The sequence below is a fragment of the Lethenteron reissneri genome, chromosome 16 (assembly GCF_015708825.2).
Source record: "Lethenteron reissneri isolate LAM-NWPU_2019-01 chromosome 16, ASM1570882v1, whole genome shotgun sequence".
Lineage (NCBI taxonomy): Eukaryota > Metazoa > Chordata > Hyperoartia > Petromyzontiformes > Petromyzontidae > Lethenteron > Lethenteron reissneri.
This window is the reverse complement of record NC_083794.1, coordinates 7859323-7872663: the sequence shown is the minus strand read 5'-3', so window position 1 is coordinate 7872663 and position 13341 is coordinate 7859323. Positions and strand designations below refer to the sequence as shown.

The 13341-nt window shown below is 40.5% G+C and overlaps 1 protein-coding gene across 1 annotated transcript; it reads left to right on the top strand.

The window, feature by feature from the left end:
- The first annotated feature begins 276 nt into the window (after positions 1-276).
- On the top strand, positions 277-8412 carry RFC3 (replication factor C subunit 3). The gene is made up of 9 exons (XM_061552280.1): positions 277-446; positions 2644-2781; positions 3431-3498; positions 3609-3706; positions 4249-4430; positions 5131-5267; positions 5533-5631; positions 6244-6313; positions 7223-8412. Exons 1-9 carry the CDS (start codon positions 360-362, stop codon positions 7412-7414), a joined length of 1071 nt encoding a protein of 356 aa, XP_061408264.1. The 5' UTR covers positions 277-359; the 3' UTR covers positions 7415-8412.
- Positions 8413-13341: the final 4929 nt, after the last annotated feature.

Sequence of the window (13341 nt, the reverse complement as noted above, 5' to 3'; positions counted from 1 at the left end):
CTATTTATTACCCTACATCATCAAAAACTAACATTATCCGTGGCCAGATTCCTATTATACCCATCCAACTTTTGCGGGACAGCAATTTTTTTGTTTTTTTTACCCCACGTTAAAGCAGACTAAAATCGTGAACAACTCCGCGGATAATACAATTATCTATGTTATTCCCTCAAATCAGTGCCCATAATATGATTTCCCCCCAAAATTCAATCAAATTAAACTGTTCGTGTGACATCAAAAACCCCAAGAACCACACTCGAGTGACGTCACCGCGGGGTTTTTGGCGGGAAAGGCCGCGTTTGACAAGGCGGCGCTGTCACATCTCGTGCTTAAACAACAAACAGACACCGTTATCAACAATGAGTCTCTGGGTTGACAAATATCGACCAACGTCTTTAAGTAAAGTCGACTTCCACAAGGAGCAAGCGATTCAGCTCAAAAATCTGGTAACAAAAAAAAAGTCCGCGCGGCCTATACTCGCGGTCGGGCCCCCCGCCCTTGCATGGATCGGCTACCGCCTCCGAGGCGCCGTTTCTCGCGAGGCCTACAACAGCGACCCGGCTCCTATCCCGGGGAGTCTCACGTTGATTTAAATACGAGCGTTATTGTCTTACAATTCGTTCATTCGCAAACGCGTGCGGGCTCACACCGCATCTACAGGAAGTAAAACTGTGTATGTATGTAGTGTCTGTGCAATATTTGATAGTTAAATATTAAGGGATTAACTCATTTAATTTGGCAGATGCACAAGCGCACATCGCGTTTAACATTAACGCGATACTGTGTCACAGGAAAGTATATACTACACAGCAACAGGCGTAATTTTAAATATTTAATACGGTAACTGTTTTTTGAAGGTTTGTTGGATATGTGCCTGTTTCAATTATACGGCGATGTCAATGATTATTCTAAGAGTCTCAACGATAGGGCGAGCGGCTTCGCAATCGTAAAATTGCGAGTGACATTCTTTGTGTTGCGGCTGACTCGGCCCATCATCTCTCCGTAATTGATCAAATATATATATCACTTTGTGGGGAAATCAACAGTGGTCCTATGAATAGATTCGTCTACGCTATAGGAATGGGAATTTTCATCACTGCCTCAGGGCTGTACAGAGGTGAGCGCTATCAATTTGAGCAGGAATTCACTTCGCCTTGAATGACTAATATCAGGCGTTTTCTTCAGTATAGTTTTAACAATATTGTGTGACCTAATTGTGTTCGAAGGTTTATTCTGTTCATTGTCCCACTGGCGATGATAACAGTACAATTGTCAGTATGGCTTTGTAATCACCATACTGTTGTAGTACATGTTTATGTCGTTTATTGTGAAGATTCCGTCACAGTTCCTATGATCACTGTTTTATTGCTTTCATGGCTTTATTTTGGTGATTTCGAAAAGTTTTTTGGTTTGGCCATATTTGTTTGTTGTAGTATGAAGTAAGACTGATGGCCTTAATCTAAGTTGTCTTGTGGTTGTTGTTGTTTGACTTGCATCCCACTGGGATTTTTGCACACAGCGTAGGTGTACGGTGCTTTTTCTGCAATATTTTACTGTCTTCGATTTTCTGTTTGCACTTAGTCACATAGTCATTTTAAGACGTTTTCTTGTTCATGTTTTTTGTTTGTTGCGGTTGCACCCGATTCAAGAGCCGAATGGCTCACAAGGCTATACCTAATACTTGAACTTGAACTGTTATCTATGATGATGACACCCAATCTGGTATCCTACCTTAATGTGGTCTCATCCTGGGTTTGTTCAAACTTTGAGCATCTAAATTTTTTACGAAACTGAACTCCTGCACATCGCTAAACACTTCACTCTCAACAAACATGTTATACATTATTGGAGCCATATTGACCCCGAGCTGTCATTTTCCTTCTACATTTTCAGCTCTGCAGGAGTCACCTCCACACGTGCAACATCTTCCACACCTTCCATTTGCTTGACTCATCTACTGCTAAATCTCTCATCCATGCCATAATCACCTCTTGTCTTGGCTACTTCAACATATTCTATGGCCTTCCTATATACAAACTGAAAATTATCCAAAATCCTCCGCAATAATCCTCGTCTCCACAGATAAAAGAGTCAACGTCACATCAGTTTTCAGATCCCTCCATTGACTCCAATCCAGTCCTTTCCTCACCATTTTAAATATCTTTAATGGGTTTGCCCCTGCCCACCTTTCCACTCATCCGCTTTTTGTACTTTACTTCAGAATCCAAGGCCATCTGGCAAAACCATCCTCTTAGTTTAACACGTAGGCTTTAGCGACCAATATCATCCATCTTCTCAATAGAGGAGGGCGCTCCTTTTCTGCTGCCGCCCTTAAAGTCTGGAATTCCCTCTGCCCATCTTGTTAACTCCCTGCCCATGTTCAAGTCTCCTCTATCTTTTGCTGTCCTCCATCTGCAAGGTGATCCAGTTTCACCTTAAATATAAATACCTCCCTTTTGTCTCCACGATGTGCATCTCCTTAATTTTGAATGGCATTTTGAGATGCAGTTGCATTAAGACACTATAAATTGAAACTTGTTTATATTGTTTATGCATGGCACAGCTCAGTTGTGTCAACATCTCGTGCTTGATTGAGCAGGAGAGAATGAATATCCAGATTAACAGACCAATGAATGAACACAGGTGCAAGGTGGAGACTTCCCTCACCTGTTGGTGTACGGACCATCGGGTGCCGGCAAAAAGACACGCATCATGTGCCTCCTACGTGAGCTATATGGAGCCGGTGTCGAGAAGTTACGCATCGAGCATCAAACAGTCACGGTGAGTGGATATTGACACCCGTGTTGTCTGCAGGCCATGGAAATTGGGTAGTGCATAGAGGCTCAATTTGTTAAATAGGATAATCAAGTAATGCTGGTAGTATAAGGGCAATAACAGCAAACGTCATGTCTTTGTGCTAATACTGGGGGCCCTGTGTGAACAGGAGGAAAATTACTCTCTTTTCTAATTGTTGAATATTTACAGTATAACATTGCAGACCAAACTTTTGCATATAGATACACTTTTGTGTATTAACACACTGATTTATAAAAGCTTAACTAAAAAAAAATGCGTGTTTTTGTATTATTTAAAATTATAATTGCGAAAATCAAGACATGGCTTGCTGGTAATTTTAGTATTTTTACAATTTTTCTATCAATAAACACATTAAACTACTCTGTAGTAAACAGAAATATAAGTATTTGAACTTCGTTATAGTATGAGAATGTGTGGTTTTTAATGTTTATTATGCTAATATTGTGCTTCATTTCAAGAGTTGTAGAATAAGGTCATGGTGGACATGGTGGTTTCAGCATTTGGGCCATATTTGTACAGATAATTGTTTTTAATATGTTACTGTGAGGCTATCACAATATGCACTTTAAACAAAATAAAATGCATCTTTGTATGGTTTTAACATGTTTTTCAGACTCCTTCAAAAAAGAAGATTGAAATAAGCACCATAGCAAGCAACTATCACATTGAAGTCACCCCAAGGTAAGCATGATAAAGAATAATGAACAATACAAATATGCATTATTTTGATATACACACTAGTACATCTTGTATTAAATTCTTCATGCAGTTTGAAACGTCTTGTATTCCAGTGATGCAGGAAACAGTGATCGTGTTGTGGTCCAGGAGCTGATCAAAACGGTGGCGCAATCTCAGCAACTTGAATCTGGAACCCAAAGAGACTTCAAGGGTAATTAATTAAAGTAAACACATTCACGTGACCTAGACACAGTTAATAAGTTAATATATTGCGTGTGTTTTGTCTGGATCTTCCATTTACATTTAAAATGCAATGTTCGGTACAGTATTTTATATTGTAGGTGGTTTTTTGATTGATAACACCGTTTGTGGTCTTATGGCCAGTGCATGATACATAATAATCAACCCTAGCTAATAGTTATTTATGTGGACATGTCGCATAAACTAATAGCCATTTAAAGTATTGATATTCTAAATACATCTGTTGGCCAGAAAGGTGATCATAAGATGGTAGTACAGAAAGTGGGTTCATGAACCTGTCATTGTGGACCTTTGAGTGTTGTCCTTTCATAGACATGACATCCTGATCATTTGAATTGCTCCCACATGCAAAACTTATATTTAAAGAAAACTGGCCCAACATCCCATTGCAGGACCCTACTGAAAATAGTATTATGGGCTTTTATGGAGAAATAAACAATGTTATTATTCTAATTATTTTCTTCTACATGTTACTTGATGCTGGGTTGGTAGTTGTGCTACTGTCGGAGGTTGACCGGCTCTCAAAGGATGCCCAGCATGCACTGCGTCGCACCATGGAAAAGTACATGTCGACCTGCCGCCTCATCCTCGTGTGCAACTCAACATCCAAGGTCATCGCACCCATCAGGAGCCGCTGCCTGGGCTTGCGGGTACCGGCGCCCACCGTCGATGAGGTGGGGCAGCGAGTGCCAGTCACCGACACTGAGCTTTAAGCATTGCTCACACTTAATCCCAACATAAGCACTCTTAGCGATGGTGTTTCCTACCCAGAATCAATCATGCAAATATGATCTGTTGACCCATAACACTTACACCTATGTTTTTAACCTAATTCTAATCCTAAATAGAAATACCAGACTATAATTCCCAGCTCTTAGCATTAATATGGCTAATTCTATTCATGATTCTAAGAGCAATCCTGACAAACCCTCAGCTATTAACTAAATTCCAAACATTGCGATATACATTTATCTGAAACACAACATGAATCTTCAATAGATCTTTAGCCTCTACATACAATATTAAGACCCAAAACTGACTTAACATTTAAATTATTCACTAAACATTCTAACAAATTGCATTGAAAATCCTATCACTTCATCTTCAAACGCTATAAAAACCTAATCCTTATGTACATACAATTTGGTTGTCATAACAGCAGGGGTACACAAGGTTTTGAAATTCATGGTTACATTAAAATCGTCCCAGAACAATTAAATAACTTTAATTTAATTGTTTCTTACCACAGGGTACAAAACGTTTCTTAATGTTTTTTGTTGCCTAGTGTTTTGGGGAATCATTGGTAAGGGAATGAATTACTCCTCAGTCCTGACTCGTCTGAAAGCGCATGTTGTCGTGTGGTCACCCCTGCAGGTGTGCCAGGTGCTGGCGATTGTGTGCAAGAAGGAGGGGCTCTCCCTGCCACCAGAACTAGCTCGCAGGATTGCTGAGAAATCCAACCGCAACCTGCGCAAAGCCTTACTCATGTGCGAGGCCTGCAAAGTGCAGCAGTGAGTGGACGCAAGTTGGTTACTCACCAAGTCACATTTTTGTGGAAAAAACATGTAATTTGTCCACTAAATATCACAAGGAGAGTGCGATTATTAAAATATTTCCAGCTCGGTCCATTGAGACAGTGGAAACTAATGTTTCTCATGTTCGCATGCAGTCAAATACATAACTATTGCATGGCACGGCCTTGACTGTAGTGATGTATATGAATGTAATTTATATTTTTGGAGTGTGAATAGTTACTAATCATATGATTTTCTGAAGGTACCCATTCTCAGCGGAGCAAGAGATCCCAGAAACCGACTGGGAGGTTTACCTACGCGAGACAGCTACTGCCATTATCAACCAGCAGTCGCCCCAAAGGTGGGATTGTTTCTATTTAAAATAAACTCGTTAATTTTGTATAGATCAAGCAATACAATTTGGGAATATATACACACTAGGTTCTGGGGGCATGGAATCAAACTTATCTGACTATATACAGGTAATGCTGAGTGAGATATACCTATCGAACCCCTCTTCATATCTCTTATATGTATATTGTCCCTAATTTACTAAATTCCAGTTATTATGCTATATTAGATGGAGTTGAAACGTAGACGTTATACCTGTTTTAACGTATATGACTGTTTTAGGTAAATTGTTGTAGCGCTCGTTTCAAACCCCATCATAGGCCCATCATGCACGTGTAACGTCCTCTGTCACTTGGGATGCTGTGGTTAGAAACCTTTAAGTATGCAGTTCAGTCTTCTTGTCAATGGATGTTGAATGTCTTACGGTAGGTTTTGCAAGAGCATGCCTTTCTGTTGTAACGCCACCAAACCAGCTGCCTACGAAATTAAACATTCAACCTCCAAGCATAGCAAAAACACGCTGTAAATGTTCCTGTATGCATTGTATTTGAGATTGTAAATGTCTTCATTCAAAGTATATTGTACGTATGGTATTAAGGGTGTCTCTTGAATTGCTCTTCAGGCTGCTGGAGGTGAGAGGGCGGATTTATGAGTTACTCACTCACTGCATTCCTCCAGAAGTCATTGTGAAGGTGTGTGCCTCTCATTACAATTCATACACTGGTCTGTCTATTTAAATAGATTCATAAAATACAAACTCATTGCATTTATGTGTAGGTATTGGTACATTTTATGGGTCTTCATAATCAGTGGCCATGAACCAGTTCTCTGCTGCATGTTCTAAGTGACCATGTAGTTTGTCTGGAGCATTTCCATCATCATTCATTTAACTAAATAGGATTAAAGTACGTGCTATGACATTATTACGTGTTGCTTGTATTTGTAGCAAAATTATTGCATTTCTACAAGTTTTCTGTAATGGGTATGGGGGAAAAATTACTTCAAATCAATCTTCCAATACTTTAACACATTCTTCATTACCATTGAAAAGGAATATGATATAATCCACGACATTTCCCTCAATGGCCTTTCTTCATTGAACATAAATAAAGAGGCCGGAGAGAGAGTGGTTAAGCGTTGCAGACTGCACTTTACTTCATGGGGCATGATGAGAAGAATATTTGTAACATTTTTAGATTTTTTAAAATTAGCATATGAATATGGACACATCAGCAGCTATTGAGTAACAGACAAACCCATCAATAAGCAAAATGGTATTACTAAATAAACTAGTTTGTATTGAAAGTTAAATTATAATATTTTGCTGGCACGTTGCTTAATGGATAGAACTGATATAGGGAGATCAAAGAAAACCATAATTAGCATAACCACTGCTTCAATATTTTTTACCATTTTATACCTTTTGGGTTCAAACGACGAGCTGAAATTGCACAAACAACTTTCACATAATCAACCGTGAAACTGACCTGTTTCCTTACTTGAAAGTGATTTGGCATGCATTTTATCCTCTGCTTAACGGAGTACTGGTTTGCGTTACGGTCGATGTGCTAAACCGCAAAGTGTGGAACGTTGGCTCCCAGGGCCTTCTCACGGAGCTGCTCAGTAACTGTGATGGACAGCTCAAGGCGGATGTGACACAGATGGCAGCGTTCTACGAGCACCGACTGCAGCTCGGCAGCAAGGCCATCTACCACCTGGAAGCCTTCGTGGCACGCTTCATGGCTCTGTACAAGCGTTTCATGGAGGACGGCATGGATGGAATTGCCTTTTGAGAAGAGAGAAAGCAAACGAGCAACCTTGCCACTGCCCTCACAGCACCCTCCTCTCCTCAGCCACCACCCGCACACATGGTTGTTGAGACTTGTCACGAGTGACAGGTGGACAGAGGGTACATTAAAAAAAAAGAGGTAAATGAAAAAGGTCACGTACCTGCAGTGATTGACGGGGGGGAGGGGGGTGACACGGGCGAGCTGACGCTGAGTGAGTGAGGGCTCTTTAAGAAAATGCAGTGGAAATGGCAGCGATGGTTGCTGACGGCACATTCACACACCAGCACGACATGCGGGTGCACTTGCAAATGGAAATCGCCCCGCGTTTCTTAGCAAAGTTGGGAGTGCAACTCAAAAAACGAACGTACAAAACTGTGGATTAACTGCCAGGCAGGAATGAGACGGAAGGATGTGGGGTTGATTTTCATTGCTTACCGTTGACAAATGGCTTTCTCAGCCGAGTCGTACACATTTCAGGGATTGGTAATGCACACTAGTTGAGTTTCTCTATTGGCATGACTACTAGGATCACCTTGGATACCTTCTATAAGAATCCTGTATTTCTTACACCTGTTTAATGGACCTCCTGCCAGTTAAAATGGCATGTGAGCAACAGTTTGAGAATTTCCACATGCATCGCTTTGACCTGTTTTTGAGCTTTTGGAAGTTTTAAAAATATCTAACAAAAGTAAAACTGTCAACGCATATGCAAGGCATGTTGGCATGTCATGTATTTCACAGTATTTCTACACGTGTGACAAATTGCTGAAGCCTCTGTTTAAAGAAAGTACCATGGTATTTGAAAGTCTCGTGGTGGAACAGACGATGCTCAACAGTAATATCCAACATCTGCTCTAACTTCAGTTGCAATGTTTCTGATAGCATGGGTTTTCAGTAGTAGAAGACAAATATTTGCCTTGCAGGCAAACAGTTGAATGTGTGCTTTGTATCATAAGGTATTTTTGTTGTGAAACCTGTAATAAAGGTGTTTAACGCTGAAAGTTTGATGTTTGTATTGAGGCGTCGTGTATATTTCGATCTCCATGGTGATTGGGTTCAGTCTGTTTCATGGGTGTTTAATTGTCAACATTTCTGGAGAAAATATCGGGTAAACAGACTGAAAATTACTATATTGCCAAACCGCAAAACAAAACACCATGGCCTTGATGGTCTATTTTCATACGTGTCGACAGGTCTTTCCTTAACTCTGTTCATGGAAACAGCAGGCACATTCCTGAAAATTATAACAGTCTTTGCACAGCCGACGTTTACGATGAATGATTATGCAGTATTATGTAATTAGAGAATTTAGTATCTGCGACATCAACATTTTGTTACGCCTAAGTGTGGTTGTTTGGTTATTTTTGTCTGGACTGTCTGTTCATTGCAGAACTGCATAGTTTTGTAACCACAATAGCTGGAGAATGACCGCAGGGAAACTTCACGCACAGTGATAATGTCAGTGTGGAATGCAGCTGCATTAATTAAGGAAGGATTGGGAGTAAGGTTAAAGAATAATATCAGTCTAATCGTATAATCACATTAGCTCGAGTGTTATTGTCAATAACGAATAGTTCTTTAGTGTTTACCTAACCGTGTGCGTGACATCACAGAGCCCGAGCTTCAAAAACATTCGATTCTCTTGTGCATAAATGATAACAATTTGAAGCAGGGATTTGACTTAAAAAATTGTCTCGTATTCTGTATTCAAATTTTGATGAGCTTCAAAACAAACCTGCAGTTCTCCCTTTACCCCAAGAGTGCATTCTATACGCAAAATTTGTGACATGAGCATGAACTCTAAACCACCATAAAATGTGAAGGCTGCAAGCAATTTTAATGTAACATTAGCAAATTAATCATCTATCCCTAGAGTTACCAAAAAATATAGTTCAAATGAAGGTATCGCGTGTGCCATCACTCATGATTAGCCTTTTTTCGCTTTTTTTTCTTCAAAAAACTACTTGGCCATAACTAGTCAAACAGTGATAGCATCTGGAGTCGGGGCTTGCCTTTGGGGAATGCAGTGTGCGCTGGCTCGGGTTTTGCTTTGCTTGAAGCGCTTTGTCTCCACGGTGCTAAGTGTACATCATCACCCTCTTTTTATTTTTTGTGGTGTCCGTCATTATCTCCGAGTCCTCCCAGGGGAAGTGTGATTTATGTAGGATGCTGTTTGGACAGGCGGGTGACTGCTGGGTCGCTCATCACCTTTTGTGGTTGCACTTATTTAATTCTTATTTTTTAATGTATTAAGTCAGGTTTGTTTAACTGGTTCCAGTGTGAAATGGTTTTGTGTTTGGTCGATGAATGAAACTTTAACAATCTGTCCTTTAATTACAGAGATACAAAAATATACTCTCACTCTTCTGTTTAGAAACAGTTAAGCTATAAAATAACAAAAGGGCATGGTCCGTTATAGATTTTAAAAATAACTGCATCTGAAACCTATAATATGGCATGGGGAGACTTTCATCCAGCAGTGAATTACTCAAGGGCGGATAGTTATTTTCTGCGCTCTGTTGAATTGCCATGTTCCACTTTTAAAATGTGCGTACATCATTTCGCGTCCATGTGCATATCCTCTTGTGTATCCTCATCGCGAGTCCATTTAACATTTTTGTGTGTGTGCGTAACCCGTGTGGGTTAAACACGTGTGCGTTAATGAATGCATAGCGTACATAGACACTGTTTCTTTGGTTGTGCAGCCTTAAATCGACAACCTTTACAACCAGGTGAGACTCCATTGACAAGTCTCTTTTTTCAAGGGAAATCCCTGCTGCATGTAAATCAGTGTGCTCTGTACGTGCTACTTAAAGTATAACTATTCGAGTGAATTGACGCCCCGGAGTTCAATTCCAAATGTGTTTACCCTGTACGTGCATACACGATGTGTCTGTTACTTGTTAACATACCACCCCTGGGAAGGCAAGATTACCACACAGCGAAACATTACAATCGCCCCTCGTTATTTAACATCGCTGTGTTGGATTCTTCTGCGGTCCTTTTAGCAGAAGAAGCGGCAAGAGACATTAACATCTCGTCGTCTTCGCCAGCAGTTGAGCTGAATTAAGGGGGTGCATTCTCAGCTGGCAGCCCTTATGCACACTCGCAGCATGATGTCATGCATGCCTGCACTTTTGATGTGTATTTTTTGGTTGAAATGTCAATATAGATGTTAGATTACACTTTTCAAACATTTCTGGGTCAGTTTGACCCAACAATTATTTTTGAGTGTTGAATTTTTTGTGAATGTATTATGCAATTGTTGAAAAATCATGGCCAACACCGAAAAGTATGTAATTTCATTCACACATTTACTCGACATAACATGCTATGGTGACTTCCTCAGATGTATATTCTAAGATCAGTAAAAAGTGATACTAATCTAAGAGACTTCGTAAGTGTTGAAGTAGATGATTATTTGTGTTAACACGACAGGATAGAGATTATAAAACAGTCCACAGTGTAAATGTAACTTGTATTACATAACCCATATTCGTTTACAGAATTTACTTATTGAAAGTAAATGGACATGGCCAAGACGCTATTTTCTCGAAACGGGATGATGGATGATGGATGAAACTGGTGATGGATTGGCAGCCAGAGGAGGGAACGTGACCAAAAGGTTGACCACTGTGGAGATAGAGCAATGAGATCGTTTCATGTGCAGGAATGAGATGGATGGTCCCAGCATTGGACTATGAGGGATGGTGATGGTGTGAGGGAACCTTATTACAGCTAGACGATGGCCCATGACATGACGCTTAAGCAAAATTCAATTTACATTCATATACTATACCTTAATAAGAAGTGAATGAAGGAAGGGCCATTACCAAAAACTTCACCTATTTATTTTAACGCAGTGTTAATGATGAACGTATTAAATGTTTTATTTGTGCTTGTGAACCACTATCAATACAGCTTCGCTGAACACATTATTTAATAAGCACAGCGTTATTGAGACATCGTTGACACGAGTAGTTGTGTTAGTACGAAGAGGAAGTGAGTGTCATGGGACTGATCAACACTAATTGCCCAGCACTGAAAACCTGTGTGGCTGTGCCCTTGAGCCATTCTGCCCTTGTGGGACTTACTTGCAATAATCCCACAGATGCCAGCACTGTGTATGTGTGCTCCCAGCAAGCGGCGAGTTTTTCGTTGGGGGGGGGTGGGTACGATTGCTCTTACCCTTGGCAGCCAGAATTCCACATCATTTGTGCTGCAGAAGACTGTCGTAACGAGAGGACACTGACGAGTGTGCCATCCACACACACTCTGGCGGTTTCCACCTGTACAAGCGTTTGAAGTACTCTACTTAAGCGCATGCTTAAGTAGAGTACTTCAAACGCGCAGTGGTTTGTGCTACCCACCCGATTTTCTCAGTTCTATTCCTGGCCACATCGGACCTGGTTTCACGAGATATCCGAATCGGTCCTAGCCCCCCCCCACTACTCCTTTCATCAACCTGCACTAACCAGCGTGATGAAGCATGGCCAAATATACGATGATGATAATTCTATAATTTTAGCCTAACCGGCTTGGCCAATTAAGAGAGTATTTGAATTTATTTTGTTGAAGTTGATTGCTCTCCTCACTCGCTGTCTGTCATCGGTCTTATTACAGTTTGCCAAACTCCCCGAGCAGCAGGTATAGCTTTGATTGGCCTGGCTTGACCTGCCGTGTGCCATTGCCATTCTGCAGACAATGGGCAGGTAAATTACACTGTGTCACCAAGCACCGGTGATGTTGAGAATTCCGCAACTATCCAAAGCGAGTTTTTGAAAGAAAAAAATGTTTCCTCTCTCTCTATGTTTTTTTTTGACGCCCTTCTCTCGTGTTTGACAAGTTCACGTGCATTCTTGATTTGTATTTAAGCCCAGGGGTGGACGAGCAAAGAAGAAGAACAAATGCTGTTCCGAGAGTGTTGAAAAAGGTTCCCATGTGCAGTGTGTTTGACGACCAAGCCTTGGTTGCCAGTGATCGGCGAAAAAAAAAAATCTGAACTGCAAGAAATTGAATTAACTGGGCCGATCCGTTCATTCTCACGTGTGAAGGCGTGCGAAAAATAGGTGGAGTGTCATTGTGGAAGGGATGGATTCTGAACTTACAGTGCACTCGTGCCGGATACAGCTGCATCGCTACCACACCTGGAGCTGGACAGAACATAACAGTGTCCCTCTTAGCTGACAGCTTTACTAATTTCGCCACTTTTAGCAATAAAGAGATGTGTTGTATTTTATTCAAACCTTGTGGAAAAGTCAGTTGTGATGGGATATAATACCTCGGGAGTGTTGAAAACAGACATGTAATTTCACAAATTTGGCCATCTCGGCCATGGTCCTCAAGTAGAACAAGTATTACATATACTGCTCTCGTAGTGCTAAAGCTTCAATATTAAATAACATAGTTTCCATTTGCACGTAATTATGTAATTGTATTCATTATACTCGGTAGTCGAAAGAATATTTAAAAATGGAAAAAAAAGACATTGAAACCATTCGTGAAAACTAAGGGACTTTTGAAGAAGGTCGCATCATGGGATGCACTAATGAATAATAATTAAATGTAGAAAGCGCCCTTAATTAATCATTCTCAAAGCGCTATGCATGAAAAGGCGGATATAGTTAACATCAACCAAGAAAACAAGAAGAATTGAGAAAGACGTTTGAAAATAACTAAAGAGAGAAAGCCATTTTAAACAGATATGTTTTAGTCGAGATTTGAAGATCTGTAGTATCTCAGAAGTCCTGACCTCAAAGGGCAACTAGTTCCAGAGTTTATGTGCCGCAATCGCAAAGGCACTGTTGCCCCAAATGTGAAACCTAGACCATGGGACAGTGAGCAATGCACAATCTGAGGATCTTAATGATCTTGATGGAATATGTGGCTGAAGGAGGTCATGAATGTAAGGCACTTGGTATATGGTCCGT